This window comes from Felis catus, chromosome D4, assembly GCF_018350175.1.
Source record: "Felis catus isolate Fca126 chromosome D4, F.catus_Fca126_mat1.0, whole genome shotgun sequence".
Classification (NCBI taxonomy): domain Eukaryota; kingdom Metazoa; phylum Chordata; class Mammalia; order Carnivora; family Felidae; genus Felis; species Felis catus.
This window is the reverse complement of record NC_058380.1, coordinates 56876544-56896305: the sequence shown is the minus strand read 5'-3', so window position 1 is coordinate 56896305 and position 19762 is coordinate 56876544. Positions and strand designations below refer to the sequence as shown.

The 19762-nt window shown below is 40.3% G+C and overlaps 1 protein-coding gene across 7 annotated transcripts in view; it reads right to left on the bottom strand.

The window, feature by feature from the left end:
* Window positions 1–19762, bottom strand: part of UNC13B (unc-13 homolog B) — a 253420-nt gene that overhangs the window by 225140 nt on the left and 8518 nt on the right. The window contains exon 1 of one of the 7 annotated variants that reach the window (XM_019816150.2): window positions 8557–8911. The exons of 1 other annotated variant lie outside the window; for it this stretch is intronic. In XM_019816150.2, the coding sequence (XP_019671709.2) occupies window positions 8557–8578 (22 nt within the window). In that variant the 5' untranslated portion in view covers window positions 8579–8911. Of the gene's footprint in view, window positions 1–8556; window positions 8912–19762 lie in introns of those variants that run through there. 5 more of the 7 variants (XM_019816151.2, XM_045042890.1, XM_019816152.3 and 2 more) reach the window with 5 other exon arrangements.

The following is a 19762-nucleotide window of genomic DNA, read 5'->3' as shown; positions in this document are numbered from 1 at the left end:
AAAAGTTAGAAAAACTAGTGCAGTATCTCCCCACTCCAGTAAGAACTTATTCTGCTTATCCTAAATCAAACCTAATAGTCCTAATAAATTCTGGGTTTACCTAAGAAAGGAGATCTTGGGTTTGGGGTTTTGTGTGTGTGTTTGTTTGTTTTTAACTTTTATTTGCATTTATTTTATGCTGATTTACTCCCACCCTAAGTTTTTGTTTCTTCAGGGATAGCTTTTTCTTCTGCGCAATTTCCTCTTCCGCTTTAGGAACAATCTACTCTTCTTAAGGATCATCTCAATGTGGCAGGGAGAGCTCATGTATGAGTTTAATCCAACCATGATCTCTATAAATTCTGCATCTCATCTTGAGGCTTTGTTCACTGGATGTGCTCAATGATCAGAGAATCTACACCTAATCCTTAAGTTCAGCATTACTCTCTACATTTTTAAGCATGTGCAATAAAAATTCAGTACTTTTTTTGGGCCACCAATGCTGTGTCCAGCCCCACTGTTTGGCCTGGGCACACCTACCAATTCCACCATTGTAGCCATGGACCAGCACATGTTGCTTCAGTAAAGTTCCATCTTTCAGGTACTTGGTGGCTTTTCTGATATGCATACCCTTGATGGCCTGGGCAGTTTCATTTGCATTCTTAAAGTGAACATGAAGATTTGAACCTCCTGACTTGCATGATTTTGTAGGGTTTTCTGGGTCAAGGGAACAGCGAACCATTTTCAGAGATCACCTCAGGCAGCTTACAGGAAGAGAGAAGAAAGGAGAGGTTTTAAAACCTATCTAGATTCTGGGGCTCCTGGGTGGCTCAGTCGGTTAAGCGTCCAACTTTGGCTCAGGGCATGATCTCGAGATTTGTTAAGTTTGAGCGCCACATCAGGCTCTGCACTGTCAGTGCTTAAGATTCTCTCCCTCTCTGCCCCTGTCCCACTCACACTCTCTCAATAACTTAAAAAACAAAAACAAAACAAAAAACCTATTTAGATTCCTAGGACTCTTATCTGCTATATAGATATGCATCATAAACAGGCAGAGAGAAGGTAGTCAACAAATATTTACTAATGACAAATAGCCCAAACTTTAAACAAATTCACATAGCAAAGTCTAAAATACATAGCACAGGCAAAACCCAATTCACTGGCCCAAAGTACAACTTCCAGAAATCCCACTTTTAGAAACTAAGAAATTACAGAACATACTGCTTTTAAGGACAAGAACAATTATGACAACAGCCATCCGTGGCAGAGGACATTGGTCCTTCGCCCTTTTACTGCTGCCTGGCTCAGACAAGACACTATTAATTTCCTGATGCCATAGCTAAATGAAAGGAACCCAGCAGCAATTCTGCTTTTAAGGGCAGAGACTACTCAAACCATGGTGTGATGGAAACCCGGCAGCAAGGAGTTAGCTGAGGCAGATGACAATGTTAGGGGAAAAAATAAGGTGTAAAGAAAATACTTGACCAATCTGCTCTTATACCTAAAAATTCTAAAATCATTACTATTTCTACTTTCCACAGTGGCAGTAAACCAAAATATATCTAAGGTCCCCCACAGCCTAAAATTGACCTACAATCAATATTGTCCTGAATGTCCATCAGAATTCACTAAGAATTTCCCAGTATTATTCTATCAGTCAACTAGGTAATCAGTGATGATAAATAAGTTTTTTTTTAATTTTTAAGGTTTATTCATTTTTTCAGAGACAGAGTGTGAGTTGGGGAGGGGCAGAGAGAGAGGGAGACACAGAATCTGAAACAGGCTCCAGGTTCTGAGCTGTCAGCACAGAGCCAGATGCGGGGCCTGAACTCACAGACGGCAAGATCATGAACTGAGCTGAAGTCGGACGCTTAACCAACTGAGCCACCCAGGTGCCCCTAAATATAAGCTTTTCTAAGGGTGAGCCAATGTAACAGACTTGGTATACTTCTCATCACTAGTGGTATTATTTTGTTCTGACTGACTGATTTTATTATTTGAGAGAGAGCATGTGCAAGCAGGGGAGAGGGACACAGGGAGAGAGAGAAACTTAAGCAGGCTCCAACCTCAACACAGAGCCTGACGCAGGGCTCGATCCCACAACCCTGGGATCATGCACGACCTGAGCCGAAATCAAGAGTAGGATGCTCAACAAACTGAGCCACCCAGGCTCCCCCTGTTCTGTTTTTAAAACACAAGTAATTCATGTTCAATATGCAAAACAAAATGTTTTTGCAAAAATACTTCTGGAGGTGTATTTTTTTAATTTAAATTCTAGTTCATTTACAGTGTAATATTAGTTTCAGGTATACAATATAGTGATTCAACACTTCCATACATCACCCGGTGCTCATCACAAGTGTATCCTAAATCCCCACCACCTATTTAACCCATCCCTCAACCCAATTCTCTGGTAACCATTAGTTTGTTCTCTATAGTTAAGAGTCTGTTTCTTGGGGAGGCTGGGTGGCTCAGTCGGTTGAGCGTCACACTTCGGCTCAGGTCATGACCTCGCAGTTTGTGAGTTCGAGCCCCGCATCTGGCTCTGTGCTGACAGCTCGGAGCCTGGAGCCTGCTTCAGATTCTGTGTCTCCCTCTCTCTCTGACCCTCCCCCATTCATGCTCTGTCTCTCACATAAATAAACATTAAAAAAAAATTTTTTTTAAAGAGTCTATTTCTTGGTTTGCCTCTCTTTTCCCCCCCTTCGCTCATAATTCCATGAGTGAAATCATACGGTATTGGTCTTTCTAGGATTTTGCTTAGTATAATGCTCTCTAGCTCCATTCACATCATTTCAAATGGCAAGATTTCATTCTTTTTTTGTGGCCAATATTCCATATTATATATCTCCACATCTCTTTATCCATTCATTGATCAATGGACACTTGGGCTGTTTCCATAGTTTGGCTATTACAGATAGCACTGATATAAACATTGGGTGCATGTATCAATATGGAAGATAATTTTAAAATAGTACAAAGAAGGTCACCTGGGTGGCTCAGTCATTAAGCATCTGACTTTGGCTCAGATCATGATCTCACGGTTGACAAGCAAGAGAGCCCCTCCTCAGGTAAAACACGGGAGCCCTGCCTCGGGTAAAACACGGGAGGGATATTTTCATATTTTCTTTCCTTCCTTTCTTTCCTTTCCTTCCTTTCTTTCTCTTCCTTCCTTTCTCTCTCTCCTTTCTCCCTCCCCCCCCCTCCCCGCTTGGATTCTCTCTCCCACTGCTCCTCACTCACTTGTGCCTCTCTCAAAAAATAAATGGTACAAAAAAGATTAAAAAAAAAAAAAAGACAAGCACATGAAATCACAAGTCAAACTTAAAAGCTGAGGTCTTTGGTCTTACTGGTAGGCATAAAATATTACCTATTGGTAAAGACCTGCCTCTCATAGAAGATGCTGATCTGAGATGATGAGGCATATGATTTGCTAATGGGTCCAGCTGGGTGTCATTATACCAAGAAAACAGCAATGAGCAAATCACACACAAAGTCCAGGAGGAAAGCTGATAGGAGATCTCCAAATATAACAAAACCACATACAAGGATGTTCCTGGTAGCATTGTTATAGTAGCAAAATGAAAAAAAAATTACATCCATCAATATGAAATTGGTTGAATTATATATGCTTGTAAAATGGAATACTCAGGGTGCCTGGGTGACTCGTTCAGTTAAGCATCCAACTCTTGATTTTGGCTCAGGTCATGAGCACCCCTGCCATGTGCTCGCTCTCTTCTAAAATAAAATAAACTTTAAAAAAATGGAATACTCTGTAGCTATTAAAAAGAATGATTTAGGGGCGCCTGGGTGGCTCAGTTGGTTAAGCATCTGACAGGTCATGATCTCACGCCTTGTGGGTTTGAGCCCCATGTCAGGCTCTGTGCTGACAGCTCAGAGCCTGGAGCATGCTTCGGATTCTGTCTCCTCTCTCTGCCCCTCCCCTGCTCATGCTCTGTCTCTCTCAAAAAGAAATAAACATTAAAAAATTTTTTTAAAAAGAATGATTTAGATTCATAGAAGGTGATAGGAAAATTAAGGTTTTTTTTTTTTAACGTTTATTTATTTTTGAGACAGAAAGAGACAGAGCATGAACGGGGGAGGGGCAGAGAGAGAGAGGGAGACACAGAATCGGAAGCAGGCTCCAGGCTCTGAGCCATCAGCCCAGAGCCCGACGCGGGACTCGAACTCGCGGACCGCGAGATCGTGACCTGAGCCGAAGTCGGCCGCTTAAACGACTGAGCCACCCTGGCGCCCCGGAAAATTAAGTTTTTTAAAGAGGGGAGTATTGTATAATTCAGTTGTAGATTGTATATATTCATATGTAATGAAAATTTCTAGGATATCCAAGAAACAGTAAAGAGTAGTTACCTATAAGAGAACAAGGACTAGCAGAGTGGAGAACTTTTTACTTTCACTTCACATCCTAAACTGTTTCAATTTATCATGCATATATACCACCATTACAATAAAAAAAATGAAAGCAATGAAAAAAAAGTTAATGGAATGGTAGTGGTAGGAATATGATGATTTTTGTTTTCCTTTTTATACTTTCTTGCATTTTCCCAATTTTCTTTTTTTTAACGTTTTATTGGGTTTTCTTTTAATGTTTATTTTTGAGAGAGAGCACAAGCAGGGAAGGTGGAGAGAGAGAGAGAATCTGAAGTAGCCTCCACACTGTCACGGCAAAGGTCAACACAGGGTTTGAACCCAGGAACTGTGAGATCTTGACCTGAACCAAACTCACTCAACTGACTGAGCCACCCACTTGACTTTCCCAATTTTCTATAATTAACAATGTATTGGGGCACCTGGCTGATTCTGTCAGAAGAGCATATGATTCCTGATCTCAGGGTACTGAGTTCAAGCCCCACACTGGGCATATAGATTACTTAAAAATAATTTAAAAAAAAAAAAAAAGCATTAGCACATATTGCTTTTTATATCCCCAAAACTATTTTTTTTGTTTTTGATTTAACAAGTGTAACTTCTGGCTCAAATGAGGGAGGGGGATTCATAGCTCAATTATAAATATTGTGGCAATTACAAAGAAATATGGAAAGACTTCATTCTCAAAATGAATATCATTTGTTTGGAAAACCTATCATGAACACCTAGATGCCAAAAGTTAAAGAAAATCCTTGATTTAGCTTACTGGAGTTGCTCATGTGGTACTAACCCCTAAGGAAGCAAAGAGATGGCAGTATTATGAGGAAGTTGTGCCAAATTTTTAAGGAAGAACTAAGTGAATTCTATGAAAGGATGTTTTCTTAAAATTTATCAAGTCCTGGGGCACCTGGGTGGCTCAGTTCGTTAAGCGTCCGACTTCAGCTCAGGTCACGATCTCACAGTCTGTGAGTTCGAGCCCCGCGTCGGGCTCTGTGCTGACAGCTCAGAGCCTGGAGCCTGCTTCAGATTCTGTGTCTCCCTCCCTCTCTGCCCCTTCCCCACTCATGCTCTGTCTCTCTCTGTCTCAAAAATAAATAAAAACATTTAAAAAAATTTTTTTAAAAATTTATCAAGTCTAACCTCCCACCCAATGTCGACATCTCTTTTAGAACACCCTTACCACTCAATTTCTACTTAAAATATCCTAAGTCAAAAAAAAAAAAAAAATTCCTAAGTAGTCCATTGCCTTCAAAAACAACTCTAATTGTTGGGGCACCTGGGTGGCTCAGTAGGTTGAGTGTTCGACTTCAGCTCAGGTCATGATCTCTCAGTCTGTGAGTTCGAGCCCCACATCGGGCTCTGTGCTGACAGCTCAGAACCTGGAGCCTGCTTCAGATTCTGTGTCTCCCTCTCTCCTTGCCCCTCCCCTGCTCATGCTCTGTCTCTCTCTGTCTCAAAAATAAATAAAAACATTAAAAAAATTTTAAAAAAAAAGAACAACTCTAATTGTTAACGTTCTTCCTTACATTACACTAAAATCTAGTTTCTTATAATTTTCAATCACTGGCCCAGCTGTCCCAGTTCTGTCCTCTGGAATTAAGTTTTTTAAACAATTTTTATTATCTTCATCTCCCTCTTTAATCGTCTCAAAACTAACTCTCTCAATTCCTCAAATTGTTTCTACACCCTTCATCATTCTAATTACTTTCCTATAAAGAAATTCTGGTTTCTCAATGTGCCTCTTAGAATCAAATACTCCAAATGAACACAAAATTCCAGATCTGATCTGACCACTCTCATTACCTTCTTTGTCTGGGTCACCATAAACAGTATAAGACTAGTTGCCAGGCAGTATACAATTCATTGTCAAATTAGTGGTACTGTTCATACCACAAATGATTTATGTTTAAAGGAGTTCAGAGGTTAAAGAGTGTAAAGGAGAAAAAGACCACAGTGGACAGGAACTTAGGAAGTTTTCAACAACAACAAAAAGGTAGACTCTAAGTCGAGAAAGGAATAATACATTTTTGATAAGCAGAAAATTCAAAAAGAATATTTTGGGGGGTACAAATGCAGAACAGGAATGAGCAAAGTTAGTGCTAGAGCTAAGTATCTGCATAAGGATAAGCAAGAATATAGGGCCAAAAAGGAGAGCCCTTAACCTGTAGGCAATAAGGAATGATTAATGAGTTAGATCAAGAAACTGACTTCTTTAGATGTCTGGGGATAATTAAATACCAGTTTGCCAATTTCTACATCAGTTTTTACAACTGTTTGAACTTTGACTACAGGGAAAAAAATCTCTAATTCAATTCTACTCCAAGATGAACTGAAATTGAGTTATACAATATCATTACATAGGCTTATCTCATAATATGAACAACATTCCTATCTGCCAAAATATAACACAAGGAATATCATTTTAGAAAGATTTATTTTGATCCATTTCTGTAAGTTTCCCCAGAACTAATACTTTACCATTTAATATGAATACTTCTCTACAAGGTAGCTACTTGTTTCAGTAATTAATAATCTTCAAGATCTTCATTCAAAAAACAATGACCTGCTGGCCTCCAATTCCTCAGGTTCAAAAGAAGAGAGATTCCACTAATATAACATGAATAAGGAAAGAAGAGGTTAGCTAAATAGCAGAATTTCTAGACAATGAAAGTTGACCCATATTAGAACAAATGAAAATAGCAGCAGCTCCTTCTCTGAAGTTATTTAAATTCAATTAAATAGGAATTTCTGGTTTAATAGTGTTCCTGCCTAAAGTGTCTTTCATAAAGACTAGCATTGTAATAAGGTATGGCAGTAGGGATTTTAACTGTCCAAGGGACATTGCAAAACCCAACCTCTCCCAAATCCTGCTACTCAACAGCAGGGATCTAAAGGAATAAATAGATTCCCAGCTGCTGAGAGAAAACGTCTTACTAAAAGCAAAGCAAAATTCTCATTAATGAAAAATCAACCATGAAGAAAAAAATTGTCTCGTAATCCCTGGAAATAGCCAAATCCATTTTGGGTTAATGCAGATTTAACAAAAACAGAGGAAGAGAACAGAGCAAAACAGTTCCCTTTGCCAGTAGCTGAGGGAAACACCTATCAGGGAAATCACAAATAACAATGCTTCTAATCCACTGAGCCAAAAGAAATATGAACTCTATCTAGTGAACAGTACCAGGAAAATGCCCTTGTAGATAAATTCTCCCTCTCACCATCAAGCCACCTTATCCTATCTTGTTTAACACCATTATGATAGGCCATAACTTGAATTTTCCAAGATCAAATTCAATGGGTAATCCAAACCCTGTTTTTTCTGATGAGATAATCTCTAAAATCACAGTCCTCACATGCATGTATTTATTCAAAGCCAGCGTTGAGCTTCTGTATCAGGCACCAGGAATACAAAAACCAGTAACAAACAGTCTCTACCCTCACGGAGCTTAATCCATGCACCTTGCCTCATCTTAAACCCCAAAGCTCTTGCCTTAAAATACCTTCTTAGAGGAGCCAACTGTTCTCAGTGAAAAAGCAATAAAGGCCCTTTAGTTACTGTAATAAAAGCTAATGAATATACACATAAATCATACGTGTTATGTTCGCTCCAAAAAGGAGAGAAGACAACAGAACTTTCCAAGTCGAATATGAGAATAAACTTAGCCTAGACTACAAAGAAGCCGGGAACGAGACAAGCAACAGAGGGGTGTAAGCGAAGAAATACACTAGAAGAAGGGATGTGACCGCTGTATCACATTGCGTTCAAACAACGATAAAAAGAACCTGCTACTAAGCCGCCTTTAGTTTCACGGTGCAGGGAAAAGGAAAAAAAGAATGGGAGACTGCCTACTCTTGAATCAACTATTCGCGGCCACCTAGCTAGTCCACTCTCACTAGACAAGAGCGCCAGTCACTGTTTAATAGGATCTGGGCCTGCCAGCCAACAACTCTGTCACATGGCCACTGGAATGGAGAGGTTAACAGTCCCTCACGTGAGAGTGAGGAAAAATAAGAAAGAGTGGAAAGAACTCTTTAAATGTTTATAAATGAGTTAACATAATCTACCCCCGAGGCACGAACGAGAAGTGAAGTTTGGAAAAGGTGGTACAGCAACGCCCACTGGAAGCTTGCGGGGACCCTTCGGCGGCCCGCGTCTTCCTCCCACCCTGCCACAGTCCACACACTCACCGCGCACACAGAGCAGCGACATGGCCGAGGCGCTGGCAAGTCGCCGCCGCACCCGGCAGCTCCCTCTTTCCTCTCAGCAGGTGCCGCGGCTGTTCCCGTAATCGGCCCCACAGGTCTGACCTCTCCACATGGTCCCCGTGGCAGGCAGCGTCCCGCCGCTCCCTTGAACCCGCTTCAATTCTCAACCTCTGACCGCACTCCCGATAGCTGTGAGTACGGGCAAGCAGGCAGGAGACTGGGCGCGGCACCACGGCGCCATCGCTAGGAGGCAGGAGCTACCGGGACTCTCTCCCACCCCGCCTTCACCCCACCGGGATTCCGGCGGAGAGCTCCTAGAAGGAGCCAACCCGTGGCGCTCCGCCTCTCAGCCAATCAACTCACGCCTAGTCCGCCGACCCCTCCTCCCATAAGCCCATAAGAGGTGGGGTTTCCTTCCTCTTTCCCTACGTGCAAGAAGACAGCTCCTCCCTCTAATAAGGCTTGGACCTGAGAGGGCGGGGCTTCCCCACACCTGTGTCAGGAGATAACTGAAGCCCTCTGCTCCTCCCACGTGGACAGAGCTCCCACCCAAGATTCTCTTGATTGAAGAATTTTCATCGGACTTCTTTAAAGAGTCTATCCATTGGAGCCCACCGAGCACCTACTTATGGTAATTTAACAAGATCGTACCACGGGCAAGTTTTAATTACCAACTACAGAAAAAAAAAAGGAAAATAACTGAGTGAGCATAAAGTAAAATGTTTGGAGACTTCAGTTCTGTTTGTTTTATTTATTTTTGAAGGGGGTGGGGGGGACAGAGGAGCCAAAGCGGGCTCTGCACTGACAGCAGCAAGCCAGATTTGGGGCTCCAACTCACCAACCATGAGATCATGACCTGAGCCAAAACCAAGAATGGGAAGCTTAACCAAGCCACCCAGGCACCCCTTGGAGACGTCAGTTCTTATCTAGATCTTGTTTCCTTTTAAGTTTATTTATTTTGAGAGAGAATGCACAAGCAGGGCAGGGGCAGAGAGAGGAGAGAGAGAGAGAATCCCAAGCAGGCTCCTCACCATCAGCACAGAGCCCCACAAGGGGCTGGAACTCACGAACTGTGAGATCATAGCCTGAGCCGAAATCAAGAGTTAGACGTTTAACCACCACCTGAGGCACCCAGGCCCCGCTAGACCTTTTTTTCCTGCATGCTATTGTATCTCCAATGTCTATAATAGTACTTGGGACATAGAAATCAGTCCGTAATATTTACTGAATGAAGGATAGAGGGAAGATAGGCATTTTAAGCTACGACTTCTGGTAAGATGACATATGCACATATGAGGAAGTGAAAAAGACCAGAGCAGAAAACATGAAGACCCGTAGTATAATGTACAGATCCAACACCCCCTCCATGCCACAGTTCTGATTCAGTTGGTTTGGGGTAAGTCTCAAACTAGTTTTAAAAGCTCCCCAAGTGATTCTAATGTGATGCCAGGGCTGAGCACCATTAGAGGACATGCTTTCTAAGGTTTTAGTAGCCCAGCTTGGGTGTCAGCATTTGCAAGCTCTTGGTCCCATAGGATTCTGCCTGCTAGACCCAGGGAGTGTCCGTCAATCTAACATGGTCTTTGCCCTCCAAAAACAAACCTATCAGATGATTTTTCTCACTGGAAAAGTTGCTATGAGAAAGTGACCCTCCAAATGCTATAGCAAGAGCCTAAAGAAGATGACTTGATCTTCCCAGTGCTCATCCAAATTTGGAATAATAATCCTGAGGAAGATTTTGACCAGGGCACTCAGCCAGCCCACTCAACACAGATGCTGACCATAAAAATAATGGGCATTCTCTGGGCTGCTGGAGGTTGAACTACCTAGCTATTTAGCCCAGCTGTCCTTTATAAAATTGTGAAGCGCATGAACTTTGAAGCCAGTCAGATCCACCTGGTGTATTATCTATTGTCATGTAATTAACTACTCCAAAATGTAATGGCTTAAACATTTATTATCTTATAGTTTCTGGGTCAAGAATCTGAGTAGGCTAGATTGGATCCTCTGGTTCAGGTTTTTTTACAGACTGCTATCAAAGCGCCAGCTTGATTGCAACAGGATCCACTATCAAGCTCATTCATGTGACTGTTAGCAGGACTCAATTTCTCTTCAGCTATTGAACTGAAAGCCTCAGTTCCTTATTGGCTATTGGCTTGTCTCAGTTCCTTGTCTGAGACAAGATGGCTGCTTGCTTCATCGAAGCATTCAAACTGAGAAAGCAATAGAGTCTGCTAGCAAGATGGAAGTTACAGTCTTCTTAACATAATCACAGAAGTGACTTCCCCTAGTTTTTGCTGTATTCTATTCATCAGAAGCAAGTCACATTTTAGGGAAGAAGATTACACAAGGAAATGAATATCACCAGGAGCTGCCTCATTGGGGCAGCCATCTTTGGGGAACCATCTCAGAAATCTGCATACCATACCTAGATTTGAGTCCTAGCTCTGATACTTGTGACCTTGGGCAAGCTACATGGCCTCAATTTCCCAAAGAATAATGATAGTAACTACTTTATAAGATAGTTTCCAGGCTTAAATGAGGAACTGCATTTAAATTACCTGATGCATGTCCAGTACATGTTTGTTATTACTTAGGCTGTGGATACAAAGGGAGGAATGTGGCTGGGAGGTAAAGAGAAGGTGAGCAGAGCAAGGGTCACTGTCTAAAGGTTGTGATGAAAGCTCTGAGGCATCCCAGTTTCCCAGTTTAAAGTTCAGAGGAAAAAGGCAATGAGGTCTTCTTGCCCTCTAGACACTTGACCAGGACCATTTATACTCATCAGCAAGGTAAGTGTATCTTCAGAAGCAACTCAAACAGGGATAGAAAGCCAGTCCTCCATGCCTCAGTCTTCATTAGTGTTTCCAAGTACAGTACTTGAAAGTTCTCCAGTGTTTGGAGTTTACACTTGTGTTTAGCTGGCAGGTAGCTGAGAGCTAAGACTCTAAAATCCAGTAAATGAGAGGGAAGGTGAGAGGGATCAAGGAAAGTAGGTAGTGAAGAGAACCTAAGAATCTCAAGAGAGTAAGACCAAAACACCCAGGTTTGGCATTGTTGCTGCCTCTTTGGGAGGCCTCAGGCAGGAGAGAAAAGGGGACTGGGTAAGAACCCTGATGCAGGGGTTCCCTCTACCAACTTTATGACTATCTTTAAGCTATTCAACAAGGTCATTAAAAGTTTACTCTTTCTGCAAGTTCCTTATCCCTTGGGAAATGTCTCCCAATGCCTCCATAGAGAAATTTAATATAAATAACTAAATTAACAAATATTTATTAAGTGTTTCTTAGCTCAGTCTTAATGAAAGGAAAAAGTAAACAAAGCACTATCCTTTGTTTGCTATTCCTAACAAAGTTACTATCCTTAAATAGTTTATAAGGTGATAGGAAAGGTCTGTGAAAGAATAAGGAACTAAACTAGGGCAGTAAATATGGAACTGAGGGGGAAGAAAAGGGACAATCCCTTTAACATTTCTCAGTGTTACGGAACTAATGTGATAGAATTTGGCACACAATGACTATGAATACAGTAAAGAATATCCTTTCTTTAGTAGCAAACCATTGGATGAGAAGGCAGGGGGAGAGAGGGAGAGAGTTTTAAAGTCAGGTTGACTGGAAGGATGGTGCTACAGTTTTTACTGATAGATAGGAAATCAAGGATGCATAGGTTCTGGGGAAAGATGTTTCCTTTCGAACACATACATTAAGTTTGAGATTGTGTGGTATATTCTTGCAAATAAATGCATTAGATGATGTGGAACTGAACCCTAAGCAATCAGTCCAAGCTAGAGACAGAGATTTCAATCAATACAAATGTAACTACTTTAATCTCCATTTTTTATAAAGAAAATGAAGCAAAACTGGAATGCAGCCCAGCTGCATCTTTCACCAGAACTCAAGCCGTTAGCCATAATGCTATAATGCCCCTCAAATAGTAGAGGAATTCAGCAGAAGCTGTGGAAGGAATCAAGATAAGCTTCACAAGAGAAGTAGCATGTGGAGGAGATGGATCTCAAAGCATGGATAAACCTGAACATGCAAATGTGGAAGAAAGGGTATTTCATATACAGAGAGTAAGTTGCATGAACAAATCAGGAAATGGACACATTGAATCTGTACTGGCATTTAGGAGTAAGCTGCAAAGAATCTGAGAGTTGGAGCCCTATGGTTGTCAGGAGACTATATAGAATGAGAAAGGAACAAAGGTCATTTATAGAGAACACCTACTTTTAAGGAGTAGGAAAAAGAGACAGAAAAGGACTGGTCAGAGAGGGAAAACAGGAAAATAAACAAATCACCTGTATAGTGTTCCAGTATAGATCTTATCTCATTGAAGAGTAATTGCATACCTATCCTTTCTTTAGATACAGAGCTCCTCAACAGCAAAGGGTGTATTTTCTGTGTCTTTATCCCTAACACATAACACATAGCACACCTGGTAAAGGTGTCCAAAAAAGATTTCTTGACTAATCAAATACATAAATGAATTCATGAATGAGAATGTTTTAAGGATTGGTTGTTGTCAAAGATGAAAAAAAAAACCTGGACATTAGTCAAGTGATTAGGACACATTCAATCAGTAATATACTATTGCAATAGGGAAAATAGTCTAACACAAACTGAACTCATCTTCAATTTGTATAGAGGTAACTGGACGTTTTAAAGGGAGAATGGAAAAATAAAATAAAATAAAGGCAGAATGGAGGGGCACCTGGGTAGCTCAGTGGGTTGAGCATCCGACTTTGGCTCAGGTCATGATTTCACAGTTCATGACTTTGAGCACCACATCAGGCTTGCTGCTGTCAGCATGGAGCCTGCTTTGGATCCTCTGTCCCCTTCTCTCTCTGCTCCTCCCTTGCTTGTGTTCTCTCTCCCAAAAATAAATAAAATATTTTAAAAAATAAACAAAGGGAACATGAAAGAATAAGGTGAAAGTTCATGAGAGGGAGCTCAGAAGAGTCAGAGAAGTTATAAATTCCAAAGCAGCAAACCTAGAGTAGAAATGTTATTCCCATGCTTAAAATTCATGACTTAGCCTGGCATATTTGGGGGTGGGGGGTGTTTTTTTAAAGATTTTATTTTTAAGTAATCTCTACACCCAACGTGGGGCTCAAACTCACAACACTGAGATCAAGAGTCACATGCTCTTCTGACTGAGTCAGCCAGGCGCCCCTAGCCTGGCATATTCATACTGTCAAATGAATAAAATTCCACTGTGGGAATATATTCCATGAAAATAATTCAAATGAATGGGAGATAATGTGTGCAAGGATTTGTACAGGATTATCTAAGTAGTGAAATCTGAAAATCAGAATGCCAAACAATTCAATGAACTCTAATAAATCAGTTTATTCACCACTATCAAGTAATTACTTAATATTTATGAATAACACTGTAATCTTATACAAATGGATAAACATCAGGAGAGGAGGCCATACCAGAGATACAGGTGTTAATACATTCAAGAAAAATTTATTGAGCATCCACCAAGTACTACACATAGTGCTACAGGTACAAAGAGGAACAAGACTTTCCTTCAAAGAATGCAGTCTGGGGATAAACAGACTGTGAATAGTACTATGATTATAGTTAAGAGGAAGAAGTGGGTTGTTTGCACATGTAACCTGGAGGTTTCAGAATTGTTTAAATGCTTAATAAGTTGGGGTGTGAGGAACTTAGCAAACATATAACCTTCATGAGGGAAAGGATGTGTGTTTCTCTCTATTGGAAAAAATTATCCAAGACTTGCAAACAAGGAAAAGAAATTACTGGGCGTACAGTTTTAGTACTTGCAATTTTAGGACTGGGCACTATCTAGAGCAGAGACCAGCAAACTTCATCTATAAAGGACCATACAGTAAATATTTAGAGTTCAGGCCAAAAAAAAAAAAAAAAAAAAAAAAAAAAAAAAAAAAAAAAAAAATTGAAGCTATTGTATAGGTACTTGTATAAGGAGAGAAAATAAATTTCTACAAGTTTTTAATTGGTAACATTCAAAATAAACCAACAATAATTGAATACAAGTTTTTGGTACTATAGGTCTACCAATGAGAATGATAAAATTATTTGGGGGAGTATATATTTTGTTTACTTGGGGTTCAAAGTATCAGAATCAGTTGCAAATGTTCAACTATTAATGGTGATCTGTAATGAGATTTTATGTATCTCGTCTGTTTTTTCACACAGATAACTACTGTCAAATACTGGTATCAGTCAATGAGCACGTGATTCAATTGAGCATATTCAGTGCCTGGAAAGCATTTTTAAATTCTATTAGATTCTCTTCTTGATAGTTGCTCAATTTTTAAATAAAATTTTTTAAAAGTTTTTTAAGTTTATTTATTTTGAGAGACAGAGAGATAGAGAGCACAAGGCAGAGAGAAGGAGAGACGGAATTCCAAGCAGGCTCCGTGCCATCAGTGCAGAGCCGATGTGGGGCTCAAAATCACGAACTGTGAGATCATGACCTGAGCAAGATCAAGAGTCAGACAGACACTTAACCGACTGTGCAACCCAGACACCCCAATGAAGGTGTTGTTTTTTTTTTTTTTTTTTGGTTTTTTTTTTTTGTTTGTTTTTTTTAAGTAATCTCTATGCTCAGGTCAAACTCACAATCCCGAGATCAAGAGTCACATGTTCTACTGACTGAGCCAGCCCGGGCACCCCTGTTCCATTTTTGCCCAGAAAATCATAATAAAACTGCACCAATGCTAAGCCATCAAATACCTGTGTAGTGGGACAAATCAAGATATTCAGGGGCGCCTGGGTGGCGCAGTCGGTTAAGCGGCCGACTTCAGCCAGGTCACGATCTCGCGGTCTGTGAGTTCGAGCCCCGCGTCAGGCTCTGGGCTGATGGCTCAGAGCCTGGAGCCTGTTTCCGATTCTGTGTCTCCCTCTCTCTCTGCCCCTCCCCCGTTCATGCTCTGTCTCTCTCTGTCCCAAAAATAAATAAACGTTGAAAAAAAAATTAAAAAAAAAAAAAAGATATTCAGCTTCTATTTCTGACAAAACAAAAAAACAAAAAACCCTACAGAAATGATATGATTAATTTTATGAGAGCGAATGAAGTCAACTGTTAAACTACTAGTTTTATAACACATGATAAATTTACATATTTCCCACAAAGTACTTTCTGCAATGAATAACCATATACTTTAAACACATTACGTTTTCACAAACCTTGTAAATTTGTTGAACTAAGCCTTTTTTCTGCTCCACATATATTTTTGCCACTATCAGTCATAACACAGTTTAGCAGATTCCCTTTCAGGTTGTGCTAAATTAGTGTTTTCTCAACTTCTTTGAAAACATTTTTACCTGTAATTGTTTCATGCAAACTATTCATAGAGGCTAATTCTTCAGTCACTTCAAATTCAGCATTGACTTGTCAAATAAACAACAACTGAATGGTATTGGTAACTGTGGACGCATCAAGAGCTAAGGAAAACTACTTGAAATCATTTGCTTTGGTTTTTTGTTTTGTTTTTTTATTTTTTAAGTAATCTCTACACCCGAGGTGGAGCTGGAACCACAACTCCAAGACCAAGGGTCACCTACTGCACCAACTGAGCCAGCCAGGCACCCCTCATTTGCTTTGTTTTTAAATCGGCTATTGTGTTGTTCTTGTTGGGGGAAATAAAACAAACCTGCTAGCAAAAAGCCCCCTCCTTGCCAATATAGAGGAGTAAAAGAACATACTTGATTACTGAATAAGAACTAACAGATTACATATATATAATGTAGCCTGAAAATAATTTCAAAGTTAGGACAAAATCTTACATAATGTATACAGCAAAACACTAGAAAGAACAAAGCACAAGAAAGCCCTAATGAGACAAAGGGCTGCACCTCTTAATAGTCTTCTGTACCTCTCCAAAGAAATCCTTGTTTGCAGAGGTCATTTGGTCCACAACCTTGGAGATAGCTCTACATTGTAAAAACTGGTGACTAGGCTTAATCCCTAGAGAGATTTATCTTTATACTAAAGTTGAGAATAATGATTCAGATTTACCACATCTCTAAGAAAACACTCCAACAGGAGAGAATAAATGATCTCTTTGCCCTTTATAAATAAAGAAAATCATTTTAATTTACCCTTAAACTTCCAGTGTCTTCAATTCAAGCAAGTGTTCTCACCAAAAGGCAAACAGTCCTATGCACATTTTTAAAATATTTATTAATTTATTATTTTTTTAAAAAGTTTTTAATGTTTATTTTTGAGAGAAAGAGAGTGTGAGCGGGAGAGAGGCAGAGAGAGAGGGAGACACAGAATTGGAAGCAGGCTCCAGGCTCTGAGCTGTCAGCACAGAGCCCAATATGGGGCTTGAACTCACCATCAGTGAGGACGTGACCTGAGCCTAAGTCAAGCCTAACTGACTGAGCCACCCAGGCTCCCCTATTATTATTATTTTTAAAGAGACAGGACACAAGTGGGGGAAAGGGCAGGAGGGAGAGAAAGAGAGAGATTGAGAGAGAGAATCTTAAGCAAGCTCCAACTCAGAGCTCCATTCCATGACCCTGGGGTTATGACCTGAGCTGAAATCAAGAGTCAGGAGCTCAAATGACTGAGCCACCCAAGTGTCCCAAATTTATTTTCTTTGGACATATTTCTTCAGCTGTTACAAACATTTCTTTGCAGCTGGGAGTCCCAGGGAACACTAAGGGCGTTCTTTAACTGCCTGATCCATTCAGAGTCCTAAATTGGTGTTGCCTGTGGTTTGGAGGCAAAAGACCTCTAAAAGAGTATGCTTGTAGCCTGGTCCTGCAGGCTCTAATTCCAAATCAGGGAAGAGAATAGCAAGGCAAATGTCAGGTATTCTCATGCCTCTTATAATCTCTCCTGAGGCAAAATTGAGGTCTCTTTAATGACGTACACTTATAATTCTCCCACTTCATTTGAGACACTATTATTTAACTGAAAGATACAAAGCAAGTCAGCATTTTCTCAAAACGCAGGGCTTTTAACAATTAATTTGTAAATATTAAATGTTCTTTTCCATTATTGCAATATGCAACCTATCTTCTGGGAAATGAGGCATACATATCTTAAAGTAACTTGTTTTGTTTTATTTTTTAAAAAATGGTTATTTATTTTTGAGAAAGAGAGACAGAGACAGAGATAGAGCATGAGTGGGTGAGGGGCAGAGAGAAAGGGAGACACAGAATCAAAAGCAGGCTCCAGGCTCTGAGCTGTCAGCACAGGGTCCAACGCGGGCTCGAACTCATGAACCATGAGATCCTGACCTGAGCTGAAGTCAGACGCTCAAACCACTGAGCCATCCAGGCTCAGATGTAAAAGATCTATATGCTGAAAACTATGTGTGTGTGTGTGTGTGTGTGTGTGTGTGTGTGTGTGTGTGTGTGTATATATAGAGAGAGAGAGAGAGAGAGAGAGAGACTATATAGAGGGAGAAACTATACAAACTATAGAAAACTTATGAAGGAAATTGAAGAAGACACAAAGAAATGGGAAAACATTCCATGCTCATGGATTGGAAGAATAAATATTGTTAAAATGTCAATACTACCCAAAGCAATCTACATATGCAATGCAATCCCAATCAAAATTGACGGGCATTCTTCTCAAAGCTAGAACAAACAATCCTGAAATTTGTATGGAACCACAAAAGACCCCGAATAGCCAAAGTAGTATTGAAGAAGAAAACCAAAGCGGGAGGCATCACAATCCCAGACTTTAGCCTCTACTACAAAGCTGTAATCATCAAGACAGTATGGTATTGGCACAAAAACAGACACATAGACCAATGGAATAAAATAGAGAACCCAGAATTGGACCCACAAATGTATGGCCACCTAATCTTTGACAAAGCAGGAAATGGAAAAAAGTCTCTTTAGCAAATGGTGCTGGGAGAGCTGGACAGCAATATGCAGAAGAATGAACCTGGACCACTTTCTTACACCATACACAAAAATAAACTCAAAATGGATGAAAGACCTAAATGTGAGACAGGAAACCATCAAAATTCTAGAGGAGAAACCAGGCAACAACCCCTTTGACCTCAGCCGCAGCAATTTCTTGCTCAACACATCTCCAAAGACAAGGGAATTAAAAGCAAAAATGAACTATTGGGACCTCATGAAGATAAAAAGCTTCTGCATTGCAAAGGAAACAATCAACAAAAGTAAAAGGCAACCGATGGAATGGGAAAAGATATTCGCAAATGACATATCAGATAAAGGGTTGGTATCCAAAATCTATAAAAAACTTACCAAACTCAACACCTGAAAAACAATCCAGTGAAGAAATGGGCAGAAGACATGAATAGACACTTTTCCAAAGGAACATCCAGATGGCCAACAGACACATGAAAACATTATTCATCACCAGGGAAATACAAATCAAAACCACACTGAGATACTACCTCACACTGGTCAGAGTGGCTAAAATTAACAACTCAAGAAACAACAGATGCTGGTGAGGATGTGGGGAAATGGGAACCCTCTTGCACTGTTGGTGGGAATGCAAACTGGTATAGCCACTCTGGAAAACAGCGTGGAGGTTCCTCAAAAAATTAAAAATAGAACTACCCTACGACCCAGCAATAGCACTACTGGGAATATATCCAAAGGATATAGGGGTGGTGATTCATAGGGGCACATGTACCCCACTGTTTATAGCAGCGCTTTCAACAATAGCCAAATTATGTAAGGGGCCTAAATGTCCATCAACTGATGAATGGATAAAGAAGACGTGGTTTATATATACAATGGAATACTACTTGGCAATGAGAAAGAATGAAATCATGCCATTTGCAGCAACATGGATGGAACTGGAAGGTATTATGCTAAGTGACATAAGTCAGTCAAAGAAAGACAGATGTCATATGTTTTCACTCATATGTGGAACTTGAGAAACTTAACAGAAGACCATGGGGGAAGAGAACGGGGAAAAAATAGTTACAGAGAGGGAGGGAGGCAAACCATAAGAGACTCTTAAATACAGAAAACAAACTGGGGGTGGAAATGGGTGATGGACATTGAGGAGGGAGAGGAGGGCACTTGTTGGGATGAGCACTGGGTGTTGTATGTAAGCAATGAATCATGGGAATCTACCCTCAAAACCAAGAGCACACTGTACACACTGTATGTTAACCAATTTGACAATAAATTATATTAAAAAAAATAAATGAACACGCACTAGTAAAAAAAAATAAAATAAAATAATTGAATGG